The sequence below is a fragment of the Misgurnus anguillicaudatus genome, chromosome 17 (assembly GCF_027580225.2).
Source record: "Misgurnus anguillicaudatus chromosome 17, ASM2758022v2, whole genome shotgun sequence".
Lineage (NCBI taxonomy): Eukaryota > Metazoa > Chordata > Actinopteri > Cypriniformes > Cobitidae > Misgurnus > Misgurnus anguillicaudatus.
In genome coordinates, this window is record NC_073353.2 from 10,385,325 (window position 1) to 10,400,926 (window position 15,602).

At 37.5% G+C, this 15,602-nt stretch overlaps 1 protein-coding gene across 1 annotated transcript in view; it reads left to right on the forward strand.

The window, feature by feature from the left end:
- fstl1b (follistatin-like 1b) overlaps positions 1 to 15,602 on the forward strand; it is a 57,055-nt gene that overhangs the window by 23,935 nt on the left and 17,518 nt on the right. The window contains exons 3-5 of the mRNA XM_073854825.1: positions 11,451 to 11,552; positions 13,791 to 13,920; positions 14,253 to 14,285. Of these exons, the coding sequence (XP_073710926.1) occupies positions 11,451 to 11,552; positions 13,791 to 13,920; positions 14,253 to 14,285 (265 nt within the window). The remainder of the gene's footprint in view (positions 1 to 11,450; positions 11,553 to 13,790; positions 13,921 to 14,252; positions 14,286 to 15,602) is intronic.

Consider the following 15,602-nt stretch of genomic DNA (forward strand, 5'->3'; position numbering starts at 1 on the left):
AGATTAGTGAGAGAGTGCGTTTTATGTTTTTTAAGAGAGAGGTAATGATGATCTCTTCTTTGATGATGATCAGTGGCAGCCGGTGACTTCTTTTTTCGAGAGCGCTCAATGCGAAGTTCATCACAACATGTATGTAGCCCATCAGGTGTGTGGTTCGTAATTTTAAAATATGTGTTCTGCGCGTCGAGAGATCCTGTGTGCATCACGTGTCTTGTCAAAATAAGTGCCTGCAGCTGCAGACGCGTCTAAAGGGTTTATGATAATAGAGATGCTTGCGTTTGCAATAATCTCATGCGTAATCGGAGTTTACTGTTAAGGGAGTGTCTTGCGTGTATATTGTGAACGTGAGCATCTCTTTTATCATAAACGGTTTTGACGCGTGTGCAGCAGGCACTTATTTTAACAAAACCCGTGATGCACATGGTTCACATGACGCAACAAACATATATTATGATAACATAAGATATTATGATATGACAAAATCCTTAAATGAGGTTTAAAGGTTTAAAGACTCTGATTAAAGTCAAGACAGTCTTTCACCTCATTCAATCACTGTTCTCTTTATGTGCCTTTTAATTTTTCTGCTACAATTAATATTCATTCTTGATTCATCATTCTCTTTGTGTCTTGGTCCATGGTGAGATAAAAAAGAGAAGGAAATGTGCAAAGGAATAAAAAGAGTAAATTAAATATTTTAAATCATGTTAGACACAAATGGGAAAGAGGAACATGATTCTGCTTTTACTGTTGGAGAATATAATGGACTGTTAATGTTTTTTGAGTTCAGTAAGAGAGGTGTAATGTACGGTTCTGCTACAGTAGATACAAATTATAATAGGTGGATGATGGAGATATGGCATATAAATCTCAGTGGGCTAGACAAGGACAAATACGAATGATATAAAATGAAGAATTATTTCTCCACATATGGCCATTTCATAAAAATGTTCAGAAGCCTTGAACCAAACCAACCAACTCTGAGATGAATCCCACCATTGAAACATTTTAAAGCAATATTATTTTATGCAAAGAGTGTTTGGGTTATTATAAGTAATTAGAATAGAATGAATCTTCTTATCGCAATAAGAACTGCAAATTATGCAGTTGTTCATTTATTCATTCAGAAGCAAACTTACAACTTACAGACAATGCATTACAAAGTATACATTTTGATCAGTATGTGTGTTGACTGGAATTGAACCCGTGATCTTTTGCACTGTAGATGCAATGCTTAACCACTTAGCAATACAGGTACAGATGTTGTAATAAAAAATACATTCACAACACAACTACTGTTTTATGCTCTACGACCTTATGTTATATGAGTTAAAGGACACATATTATGTCTAAGATGTAATAAAAGTCTCAGATGTGCCTAAAATGTGTCTGTGAAGTTGCAGCTCAAAATAGATCATTTGTTATTTGGGCGGGAGCACTGTTTTCATGTGTTTACCTTTAAATGCAAATGAGCCACAGCTCCTCACTACCTTCCCAACAGACAGTGAGAGCTTTTGGTAAAAAAAGATCTGATTTCAGTGAATATGTCTTAAGACAATAGTATCTTTAGCCACATTAGCTACAGCGTGATAACGGGCCCTATTTTAACAATCTGAAACGCAATTGCGAAGCGCAAGTGACTTTGTGGGCGGATCTTGGGTGCTGTTGCTATTTTCCCGGCGGGAGAAAAAACTCTTGCGCCAGGCACAAATCAATAAGGGGTTGGTCTGAAGTAGGTTCATTATTCATAGGTGTGGTTTTGGCGTAACGTCAAATAAGCCAATCAGAACGTCATCCAACATTCCCTTTAAACGCAAGTGCGCAAGTTCCATGGCGGGTTGCTATTATTATGACGGATTTACCAGGCACACGCCAGGAGCGGTTTACAGCCGAGGAGACTGACGTTCTTGTAAGAGCAGTCAAAGACAGAGAAGTTGCTTTGTATACAATGTTGTCAGGAGACGGGGGAATCCCAAGCTTGCCAGAAATCGGGCACACCATGTAACGGGAGGTGGATCTGCCTCTTCACAGGACCTGACGCCAGCAGGGGACATCCCTGCGTCCACCCTCACCGCTGAAAGCCAAGAAACGCAAGCAGTCCAAAGTACACTTACAAATCAAGTTCACATACATTAAGGTTTCTTATGAAAACATTTTAATTATTATTTACATAAAATACAGCCACACAACAAACTTATGAAAATATTTTAATCGTTATTTGCATAATAATTTTTTTAACGCAGCCACACAATAAATAAAAACTATCACCACAATGCTCACCACAATGATTTCCCTTATCTCATGTGTTAATATTTTTTATTGTAACAATTTATGATTTGCAAAAATAACTGTTGCATCTGTGTAAATTAGATAAGCAAAGTGTGTGCGCGTTGTGCACGCTATACATTATGGTCAAGCATGCGCCCTAAAAATAGCATAATAAACACAGCGTAACGCGTAGACAAATTTTTTCTGGTCAGTGGCGCAATTGTTTTTTGAAACTGCAAAATAGCATCAGGGATGGTTTGCGCCGGAACACGCCTCCTTTTTTGCGCTGAACCGCCCAGTGAGCGCAAGTTCATTCCCTAGTTTGCCGACGTGCGTCTGTGGAGGGAAAAACCCGCTGTGCGCCGGTGCAAAATACGAATGATACATGCGTCACTGACAAAGTCAATTGCTCTGGGTGCAAGATAGGACCCAACATCTTTAGAAAAGCTTAAACTATTCAGTCAGTAGCTGTGGGCGGGGCTTTGTTTTTGTGATGTCACATTAACAAGAGAATCAAAACAGCATGTCTAATGAGACTGCTTTGGTTTAATGGAGATTAAAAAGTAGTAGAGGATGCATTTTGTTTATTGAAGGGTTGTTGTGTTCACACACTACCAACACACATTTATGTCCAAACAACCTTGTAAAAGTGTTTTTTGCTAAATATGTGCCATTTTTTAGATTACAACAGCTCCTGTTTCCACAGTTACAATTACTTCTCTGCTTTGTGGAATTTGGATAATGCACTTTACTTGAATGAGTGCTGTAAAAATGAGTATTGTCTTTTTATGTTTGCACTTTGAAAAGAACACGTGGAAAGGTTTTGAAAAGAATAAATCTGAAAATGCAAAACATTCTTAGAGCTGAATTGTGTAGCAGCTCATGTGTTGTCATGTAATTGGTGGAGCATTTTTCACATTCTTCACTTCAGCTGAACATTTTTCCTGTGCTCTTTTGTCTCTTGACAATGTCTTTTCCACTGTTTCCTCCATTTATCTGTCTAGCACCTTTATCCTCATGTTCTTTAGTTCTACACATTCAAGGACCCTGGACAAGAGACTTTCTACTGTAGGTGCATTTGAAAAGGGTCATGTCTTTGCCATCATAAATAGAAAGCATAGAATAAAATAGTTAAAAGAGCATTTGGGTTGAAGCCATGGTGCAGTGCTTAGCACATGTGCTTAAACACTTATTGCCATATAGAGGCAATTCAAGAATAACAGAAACCTTATTAAACTTTCAACAGCAAAGTTTTGCATTTGCAATTTTAGCTAACTTTAATTTGCCATGTGTGCATGTTTCGTGATAACAGTTGTGAACAGAATTGTGTGTTTCTGTGTCATGTTTGCATTCGTATGATATTTTTTCTCTTAAATAAATTAAAGTGACAGTTGCTTACTAGTGATCTGTCTTACACGAAGCTGTGCACCTAACAATTGTATTACAAATTCACTCTGGCACAAACCATCTCAGACAGCGCTCACACATTATTACCACTGATAGGCGTTCATACTTGACACATTCTCCACCGCATTATTCTCCAAAATGACAGGAACAGTAGAGTAGTGAAAAAATCCAAGCAAAAAATGCATTATGAACAAGAACAACAGATTAACAATCATAGTGGGAAGATGTCCTTTTAATGATGTAATATACAATTTAACCCATGGAAGTACATTAGTTTGCAATAGCAAATGGGATACAGTTAAAAGAATGGCCATACTTTTTTGTGGTCATGTTTTCAGAAGCAGACATAACCCCAAATTCATTGCACATGTACATAAGATATGTTTTCTCTCTGTCTTATGTTCCTCTCCCCGGCGATCAACCCATCCCTCGGTCTGCCAGAACAGCCAGCAGGATAAACAACAGCAACGCTGCTCAGATTCTGCATGTATGTGTGTATGAGAGAAAGAGAGAGAGAGAGAGAGAGGGTGTCCGTGTTTTCAGAGCTGTTCGGGGACAAGTATTACATTCAGATCCATATTATGTATAGCACTTTTCACATTATGCGTTGTTGCTAAGCAGCTTTACAGTACATACATTTTCGAGCAATGTAAAAATATTACTTTTAAACTGTAGATTATGTCTAAAGAAGACATCCTTATTCCTGTACAGTAGTTCACTAAGTACACTTTCAGAAATAGGGGTACAGAAGTTGATGGTACACTTTATTATAGAAGATTATACATTTAGATATGGACCTTTAGCAATAACCAGGAAGTGCACTGTAAAAAAAGATTTGTCGGTTCAACTTAAAAAAGTAAGTTACCTGGTTGCCTTAGAATTTTGAGGCAAGATATTCTCTCTTGGTCAAGGTTGCGAAAAAGTATCAATCTGCACTACCAGTACACCATCAGAACGTGTTTTTAGCGCAGCTGGAAACATTATAACCCCAATAAGGATCCTCCTTGAACCGTGTGTTGTTTCACGGATGGAAGTGCTACAATGAACATGGACTCAGGCGCCGATGTCGTGCATGCTCACCGAAATGGCAAAGCACATATGCTTAAATTTAATTAAAACGCTTTCTGATTGGTGGTTCTCAGGGCACTTCACATCTTGCGTCTAAAACCATGCGGAAAACATGACGCACTGCTTTCCCTTTTTTCCAAGCTTGACCTAAGCATTGCTTGAGGTCACCGGTGATAAAAGAAATCGGCGCCTATGAACGTGCATGTTTTTTAAGAAACAAATAACAATTTCTCATTTACACGTGCTCTCCCACACACATTCTATAACCACCGCATTACCGCTGTGAATTGGTCCATTACCATCGCGGTAGTAAAATACTGCCACCGTCACAGCCCTAAGCCACAGTATGTACGATTATTGTAAAAATATATCCAAAAACAACATGAGCAATGTTTCATGCAGTTTTGTACTTACATCATCCCAAAAGTTCCCAAGGATTTGTAAATCCAGAAAATTCGAAATATTTGGCTGGTCACTTGTCATTGTCGCCCAGGCCCGTTTTGACAATGACAAGTGACCAGCCAAATATTTTCTGGATCTTTGGGAACTTTCAAGGTGGGCCAGGCTGTTACTATGGCCATGACGGCTGGTGTTGTCATCCCACTGGCTTGAATGTAGCTGTCCCTAGGCTGCCAGCACTCACACTATTATCCAACCCCACTAGCGTAATTTGCGGGTGGGAGATGTTAAAGGGCCACAAATTTTTTTTTAAATATGCTCATTTTTCAGCTCCCCTAAAAAAATTTCATTTTTACCGCTTTGGAATCCATTTATCTGATCTCCTGGTCTGGCTGTACCACTTATACCATAGCTTAGCATAATCCATTGAATCTAATTAGACCATTAGCATGGCGCACAAAAATGACCAAAGAGTTTTGATATTTTTGCTGTTTAAAACTTGACTCTTCTGTAGTTACATTGTGTACTAAGACCGACGGAAAATTAAAACTTGTGATTTTCTAGGCCGATATGGCTAGGAACTATACTCTAATTTTGCCGTAATAAGCAAGGACTTTGCTGGAATAACATGGCTGCAGGAGGCACAATGATATTACGCAGCAACCAAAATAGTCCACTGCTATTGAAAGATGCCAAGGGGACTATATTTTCTGGCACTGTATAAAATCATTGCGCCTCCTACAGCCATGTTACAAGTCCTTGATTATTACGCCAGAATGAGAGTATAGTTCCTTGCCATATCAGCCTAGAAAATCACAAGTTTTAATCTTGATGTAACTACAGAAGAGTCGAGTTTTAAATAAAAAAAAATTGAAACTCTTTGAGTGCGATGCTAATGGTCTAATCAGATTCAATGGATTATGCTAAGCTATGCTATAAGTGGTACCGCCAGACTCGGAGATCAGCTGAATGAATTCCAAAATTGTAGAAATCTAATATTTAACTCTGGGGGAGCTGGAAAATTAGCATATTTTCAAAAAAGTGGAGTGAGCCTTTAAATAGGTCCTTTTATAGTTGTTGTTTTTTTCAGCTTTAGTGTAATGTTGCTGTTTCAGTAAAAAAAAGAAGTGGAAAAAGTCAGAAGTTAAAAAGAATATCCCCCTTTCAAGTGGACTTTGAGTCAAAGCTTCTGCCCAAATAGGGGCATTTTGGACATGCTATAACAAATGACCTGTGGGGTATTTTGAGCTGAACTTCACATACACATTCTGGGCACACCCGAGACGTCTTGTAAAAATGAGCATAATATTGACCATTTAAAGCTCAGTATGCCCTTTAGTCCCATATGTTACTCCTGGAAGTTGTCCATCCAATGCGATTAGGGCTTGCCCAAAAGCACCCAATATTTGGGTCCCCAATACTGGGTGAATGGACTGTGTGTGGCCTGTCTGAATATAAAGATAATTTATCTTAAGGTAAATATATAATTATTAGGGGTGGAACGGTACACAGAAGTCCCGGTTCGGTTCGTACCTCGGTTCAGGCGCCACGGTTCGATTCACTTTCGGTACAATGGAGGGAAGAGCAAAACAAAAATGAAGAAGGCATTTTTTTAGTACTTAAGCTAATCTTAAAAACATAGGTGTCCTTATCAGTGTTATTTTCAGATGTCATGAATATGAACTGAAATGCATTTAACATACTATCTCGTATTTCAAAAATGTATACCTCTTTAAGTAATCTTGTACTCATCTTTCATACAAATATGGGTTCAAATGTATTACAAGTGTTACCTAAATACATTTTAAAATTACATTTTGGCCTTATTTCATATTAATGTACTAAAGAACCAAAAAATAGGCTTGTAGGATCAATTAATAGGTGTGTACGACTTCACGAGGGGCTGCAAGAAACGACAAGTGGATGACGTCAGAGTAACGCGAGAGCGATTTGAAATCAGCCTCCTCCGCAAGATTTCTCGCGGTACTCTGACGCTGATGGCGCTGCGTAAAGTTGAGCACGCTTAAAAAACTGAAAGCAGCTGAACTCGACAGAACTGCCCTGCGTATGCCTGTTGTATATAGCAGGACAATTTATCTCCTACTTCTCAGCGTGAGAAATACAAAGTGTGGCGTTTGAACTGACTGAAATGCGTGTTTGTCAAGGTGAATGCGTGAGACTTGAGAGCCCTGATTAGATGTATTTCCACTCACATACCTAACAACTGCTGAACAACGCCGATGCAAGGTCCTCGTCTTTTCCACCAATCTCTCGCCTGTACTATTGTAACTGACTGGAAAACTGAAGCTTTGCCAAACTTGCGATCTTAAAGAGGCTGGCGGAACGTCTAACTCTTGTGGAACACCACTTGCCATACTCGCGCTGTCGGCTGCTCATTCACTGACTGGACCGGCGTCGACGTGACAAAAAAATGCAGAGTGCCAGAGAATGTAGACGGTCTCTGATAGAGCGCATACATAGGCGGAGCTCGGCTGCATTGGCGCCAATCAGAGCTTCAGAGCTAACGCGTGGCAACAGATTAGCTGTCCATAAAGAACCCGCGGATCTAACAGTAGTTCCGCATTACATTAATTATTTTGCACGCAAGTTTTTTTTATTTTCATACCGTGTATTCTCCGTTTAAATTCATGCACCGAACCGTGACCCCCGTACCGATTCGGTTCGAAACGAATACATGTATTGTTCCACCCCTAATAATTATGTATTTTTTTAAACCAAAAGGCCTTGTAGCATAATGCTATGCAGTTTTAAAGGTCATAGTTCACCCCAAGGCTTATATCCTTAACTCCATTTCCCTTTTAATCTTTAGTACACAGCCTGGTCTCATGCCTGGTTGTTATGGAAACATATCTGCGTTTTGATTTGATTTAGCTGAAGTGTGCTACAACATTAATTTGTTTAAATGTCAGCCACTCCGTAGCAGAAAATTATTTATGCATGAGGCTTAGTTTTGTCCTTTTTCATTGAATGCACCTCTGCTCCACAACAAAAAATATCCCATAAACTTTTAATGTGGCTGAACTGTGTCAGCAAGTCCTCTGATGACAGAGGTGATCATGAAAAGAAACTGTTGATCTGTTGAAACAGACTTCTATTGACTGATAATAGGCCTTGTTTAGTGTTTATCTTGTGTTTACAGACATAGGGAGTGTATCTGTGATACATCTGTATTTCTGTCAACCAGAAAGCGGCCCTTTAGGATAGGAAATCTCTCCCTGGAAAGCTGGCTTATGCATGAACTGGGAAGGGATACGATATGTGGTGTATGTTATGCACTATGATAATGCTAATGCTTCACGTCGTGCTGCATTATTACCACCTTGGGTGTGCATTCTTTTTTATTTATACCACGGGTCTGTTGAATGCTGCATTCTGATTGGCTGAGAAATGTTTTATGGGTGTTGATTATTTTTCTGTAAACCGCACACCTAATTTTTCAAATGTCTTAAAAATAGGCACCAGAGCAATGTTTGTGGTAACCGTGGTATAAGCGGAATAATTGACTCCGGTCCCTTGAACTATTTGAAAATAATGCACACCTGCGGTGTAACGGCACTCCGCTTCACGTCGTGCCGCATTACCACCTTGGTGTGCATTATTTTCTTATAATTCAATGGCCCGTCGTCAATTATTCCTTACATAATTCAATAGCCTCCATTATCCTAAAACTTTGACTATATTTAACTTTTTTGAAGTATTGAAATAAAATTTTTATTTGCATATTGAGATATGAAGATTTGATATGACGTTTTTGTTGTTTCAATATGTCAGGGCTTTTCAATTTCGGTCCTGGAGGGTCGGTGTCCCACAGAGTTTAGTTCCAACCCTAATCAAACACATCTGCCTGTAATTTTCAAATAATTTTGTGGACTTCGATTAGCTTCGTTAGGTTTGTTGGTTTGGGGTTGGAGCTAAACTCTTTGGGACACCAGCCCTCCAGGACTGGGAATAGCCCTGCAAAGTTGTCTTCGCTATTTGCGATATAGCAGTCTGTGTTTCTGTGCATGTGTGCAAGTGAAACGGGTGTAACCAACAATCACATTCATGGGAAAGGAAAGAACGGGCAAGATTTCAGATGTGACGACACTCTTTTTGACACACACACACACACACACACACACACACACATTCTGGTTTCCATGTTTTGTGAGGACATTCCATAGACGTAATGCATTTTATACTGTACAAACTGTATATTGTATTCCCCTAACCTACCCCATTCCCTAACCCCAACCATCACACAAAACGTTCTGCTACTTGACACTTTCAAGAAACATCATTTTGTTTGATTTATAAGCTTGTTTCCTCATGGGGACATCAAAATGTCCCTACAAGGTCACAAAAACACTGGTATTCCTATCTTTGTGGGGACAATTGGTCCCCACAACGTGATAATTACCAGGTACACACACACACACACACACACACACAAACACACAGTGTAGTGTAGTATAGTGTAGTGTATAGATGAAAGGAAGGTTATGGAGAGCAGGAGGGGAATTTCAGAAAACTCTTAAATCGTTACTTTCCAGGGAAAACTTGGCAGCATGTGATTGGCCGGCTCTCTATTCACATGACTGTTACTTTGGTGTGTAGTCTGGGGTCCAATTGCAGGGGAATGTTAAGAGGAACACAAAAAAGGAGGGTGGGGAGGGGGGCAAACGAAAAATGAAACAAAGAGAAGGTTACTTACATTTTAAGTAAGATGTGAGGCATATTTAACTTACACATACATCAAATATATGTGATGATAGACATGGAAACATTTGAAAGTATGGATAGCTGGAGAGTTAAGAGAACAAAAAGAAAGTTTATAGTGGGTAATGTATAGACATAGTTTGCACCGTTATTGATTGAGAATCCTAAGATCTGCTCCGTTTGCTGTTTTTGGAATATACTGTACAACACCCCGCTTGTGTAAATGCCCACTGTACTATAATGTAGGAAAGTAAATCAAACCTGATAACATTGCACCATCTGGTGGTAGAAAAGAGTAACAAACTTTCATTCTTCTGATTCTACTTTTTTAACAATCAAAACACTTTGAGATGACTTAAAAATGAATGCCAGGCTTGCCAGCAATTAAAGTTTTTAAAGTTGTTTAAACAGCCTATTATAGGCTCCACTGATATGATAACAGATATGAAACTGTTTAAATATAAGCTAACTTATAAAATATCAAACTATTGTTTTGGCCAACAAATACTGTAATTGTATTATTATTGTAATAAAATTATAAAAAAAAATTAACATTTAAACTATATGTGATAACTTTAAGCACAATACATGTGGGACTCAAGATGCAAAAGCCTCTAAATGTCATCTTTGTCGAAAATGAGATAATAGCTGAAACTGGATGCTCTCGGCACATATTATATATGTTCATTAAATACTTTCACTTAAAATCATGTTAATCCCGACCTCAAGTCATTCAGAAATACTGGTTTGTTGGAGAATTAAAAGAGTCTGCTCATTTACAAAAACAATATTAAACATGTCAGATGTACACAGAGGGGTTTGTATCTGAGCTCTTCATATGTTCTAGGATTAAACAAATAACCATAACTCCTAAGGTCTGTTTAACAGTACACAAAATTAATACACAAAACATTCCAAGTGCAATTTTGTCTGTAACCTTTATTGTGTTATTGTGTCATTTTTTAGACTATTAGTCACATTCCTATGAATTTGTACCCTCAAGGGCCACACATTTGTTATAGGATGAAAGGTTGCTGTTCCAAATTGCAGCAGTTTTCAAGGAGCGGCTCTAGTTGTCAGGGTAACCGGTGACAGAAACTCTCTGGAGTGGAGAGAGTTTGACCGAATATAGAAAGAGTTATCAATCTTCAGTCCCAAGACACTGTGTGTGTTTATGTGTGTGTGCACCCGCAAGTGTGTTGTTTTTTATATAGATTCAGACCTAGTTTCATGATCGATTTAAAAATGGAAATGTATAGCTACCATCTTGTACAAGCAGTTTTCAGTTCAATTATTTGTAGGGGTTTTCGATATAAGATGATGCATTTACTAAGTTTGCTTTGTACGTAATTGACTAATTAGAAATTAATTCAAACTATTTTAAAGGTTCTGATGTCCCAAATTTGAAAATGGTATTTTCTATTCACTTGTAGTGGTTTTGGGAAATATGTAATGCCTTCTGGTACTGTAGTGAGCATTTATAAGTGCACAAACATACTTTGATCTGTTAAGCTCAGTATATATTTGCAGTGGTCCAGTTGTTTATTTGTATTGTTGATTATTTCTATGCATTTTTGTGTGTTTGTCAACAGGAGACACAGAGCAAATCAAAGGTGTGTGCTAATGTTTTCTGTGGTGCTGGAAGAGAATGTGCAGTGAATGAGAAGGGAGAGCCCAGCTGTCTGTGTATTGAGGTGAGCCTTTTATTTAAATATAGTTTAATATCACTGTTTCAAATAAATTATTGACCAGCGATCAATCAAATGTACAGAAAAAGGTTTTTGGGAGACAACAAAAATTGTAGAAATTTTGCGAATTAAAATGCACAAACCAGAAGCAATAATAAGCAATAAATGGAAAAAGAACGTCTTTTCAAAGAACATTTAATATAAAAAAAAATTGTATGCACATTATGTATGCACAGGGAAAAATAAAACGTTATGGATGTGACATTTTTCCATTATGGACATGACAAATCTAAAACTTATTTAACTACAGAAAAATAATTTTAAAAAAATATGGAAAAACTGGAACCAAGACTTTGCATGGGTATTTAAACCCCCAAATATTGCTATCTAAGTATGGTTAAAAACATTGGATAAAAAGTTTACTTTTCATGATAAGGTTGACATTTGCATGAAATTGCCCATATAGCACCATAATGATGTCTATAGACGGTTTTAGCAGTAACAACATAAACAAGCGGCTGTCACGGTCCGTAGTAACTTCCGGTAACCTCCGCTAATAATAAATAACAACAAAGTACTTTAAACGTAGTTTATTTATATAACAAGCAAAACAACAACACATAGATTACCTAGGAAACCAAAACATTTGTTATTTTTGACGAGACATTTGTTCAAGAGATCAGTTTAGCAACTAGTTAGACCATTAAAAAAACGAAACCGGAAGTAAGGTTCGGATCCAGACGTGTATCACGTGCGTCCGATGAAACCGTCTAGAGGTGTGTTCGATTTCATGCGGTGGCGCAAAACCGAAAGGCTGATGACATCAAAATACAGCAAGAGCGATTTGTGAAATCATATGGAGATGTCTGATTTCAAATCGCTCTTTTGGTACTTTGGCACCATCCACCTGTTAGTTATTAAAGGGAAATTCCGCCTTGAAATGATCCTAGGGTTAATAACAAACGTGTACCGAGTTCGACCGTTCACTGGAGTTTGTTTTCATGCTAGTCTAACGTGACCAGTGTTATTGTTAAACGCAAATTAGCATGTTATGGTAGCCTTCGGGGCATCAGTGCATTAAAAACGAAATCGCTATGTCTATACTACTAATAATGCTCAAAATAACCCCACACTTACACTGTAGCACAATGAGGGTCTCTATATGTAAACCGAAGCATTGAGAACTTTGCAAGTGTACAGGCAGTTTATTAAAAAGAAACATTTACCGTTCACGTCTGGATCACATATCCATGCGGGCGCCATCTTGGGAAAACTAAACTCTCGCGTGAAACGTTGTTGCCCTGAACAGGTGTTGTGCTTTCACGCGAGAGTTCAGTTTTCCCAAGATGGCGCCCGCGTGGATGTGTGGTCCGGACGTGAGCGGTGAATGTTTCTTTTTGGTGGACTGCCTGTACACTTGCAGAGTTCTCAATGCTTCTGTTTGCATGTGGAGACCCTCATTGTGCTGCAGTGTGGGTGTGGGGTTATTTTGAGCATTATTAGTAGTATAGACATAGCGATTTCGTTTTTAATGCACTGATGCCCCGAAGGCTACCATAACATGCTAATTTGCGTTTAACAATAACACTGGTCACGTTAGACTAGCATGAAAACAAACTCCAGTGAACGGTCGAACTCGGTACACGTTTGTTATTAACCCTAGGATCATTTCAAGGCGGAATTTCCCTTTAAGGGCCGCATGAAGTCAAACACACCTAATAGCATCTAAACAAAAGGGCAACAAGAAACAGCTAAATTAAAACAAAAGTATGAATATGTTAACATAATGTGCTCAAAAAAACACGATTTCCATGATATCATTCTGCACTTTAGCTTCTCATCAGATTGCAGGCTTTGAGGTAAACTAAACAGTCATTGGTATTTTAAACGGGATTTAACTTCCTGTTTCAGTAGTAATTATGTCAACACTGGATCTTTAAACCAGCAGTGCCCTCTCAGTTTAATGCTTTAAAAACCCTTACTTCCTTATGTTTTGTTTAAATTACATAATGTAGTACAGATTACAGATTGTTACATATGTGTCCCTGTACCTTAACTGGTAGAGCATAGCATTAGCAAATCCAGGGTCATTGGTTCGATTCCTAGACTATACAATGACTGATAAAATGCAATGCGCTATAGGTGGCATAACATAAAAGTATCTGCCAATGTAAATGTTGCTGTACTTTGCAAGACAATGTTGCAATTTTTAACAGCATGTATTCCTTACACTCTCTTCTACAGCAATGTAAGCCCCATAAGCGCTCTGTATGTGGCAGTAATGGAAAGACTTACCGCAACCATTGCGAGCTACACCGTGATGCCTGCCTCACTGGACTCAAGATCCAGGTGGCCCATGATGGACACTGCAAAGGTGTGTGGATAATAAAATGCAGGTGGACAGTTTGCGTTTTAAACGCAAAATTGCTTGCTGGAAATGTGCTCATCAGTGGAACAACTTCTGTAACATTGACCTGATAAACTTATTACCATCTCAGCAGAGATCTGGATTGTGAACTTGTAAAATATGGTCAAATCAAGGTCCCAGGCAGATATCAGACTGTTCAACTTCTCACCTCTGCTTATGCTATTATGACGTGGTTTAATACGAGATGATAACTTCATATCTGTGTTTTATGAGAAGAGGCGCTCAACTGATAACCAAAAACAACTCTGCACTTACGTTCTTATCTTTGCTTCTTACAGAGAAGAAACAGGAGAAGGCTGCCGCCAGTCCAGGTGAGTCTCATTATGGCAGAGGGCACAAAGCCATGCTTTATCTACCTGTTGTACTCATTAGCTTTAAGTTAATAACCAATATACTTTTTTATGAGGTATCGTGTGTATGTATACATATATATATATATATATATATATATATATATATATATATATATATATATATATATATATATATATATATATATATATATATATATATATATATATATATATATATATATGTATTCATATATATATGTATATATATATATATATATACATACCGAATTGTCTGCGCTATACATATATATGTATTCATATATATATATATATATATATATATATATATATATATATATATATATATATATATATATATATATATATATATATATATATATATATATATATATATATATATATATATGTATTCATATATATATGTATATGAAGAGTTTGGTTCCAAAACGCGATAAACGCCATTTTTGAAAAAAATGAGGTACTGCCCAAAACAGTATTATATCAGGTCAGTAGTTAAAAGTAAATAATTAATTTTACGCAAAATCCAATACCCGCCGTGATATTCTGTCATCTTTTCTCCCTTTTTTCCCAAAATGCGACAAACGCCACTCCTCCTTTTTTACGCAATAAATCCATTCCTGATATTACAGCCCACCAGTCACGCAATGTAAACAAACAATGGCGGCGCGCTGAGTACACTGAGTCCTAGTTTTCCTACTGCGTGATCAACAAACAAAACAAAATAATACTTTAATAGCATTGATAAACCTGTGATGGTTTTCTGTGACGGGAAAGAAACGTAAGCCATCAACCTCTAATAATTTCCGCGAGAGGCACTCGGTTGCTGGTTCTCCAGACAGTATCAAGCTTCTCATGCTAAAACATTGACCCCAGAGGATCTTATGAAAACTTTACATTATTTTACTCAAAGTCAACGAAAATCGAGCGGGACCAAAACATTTTACAGCTGATCGCTGTGAAAATGTAAAGAGACGACGTCAAGTATAACCGCAGCAATGACAGTGTTCTTAATATAACAAAGTAAGTGTTTTGGTTAATGCCATTAATGTTTATTTTTTTGTCATTGTATACCACTAGTCAACTAAATAAATATAAAATGGTAAAGATGAATGCACATTTATACATTGATTTAATAGATTTATAGCATTTTGAAATAAAAAACTGTCATGGATTTATTGCATTTTGTGGAAATAAGAATTCCTTTTTATAATAAATCTTTGAAAATCAAGTTATGGATTTGAATTTTTTATGTTTTTATAACCTAAAGATGCTATGTGAAAGTTTGTAACAAAA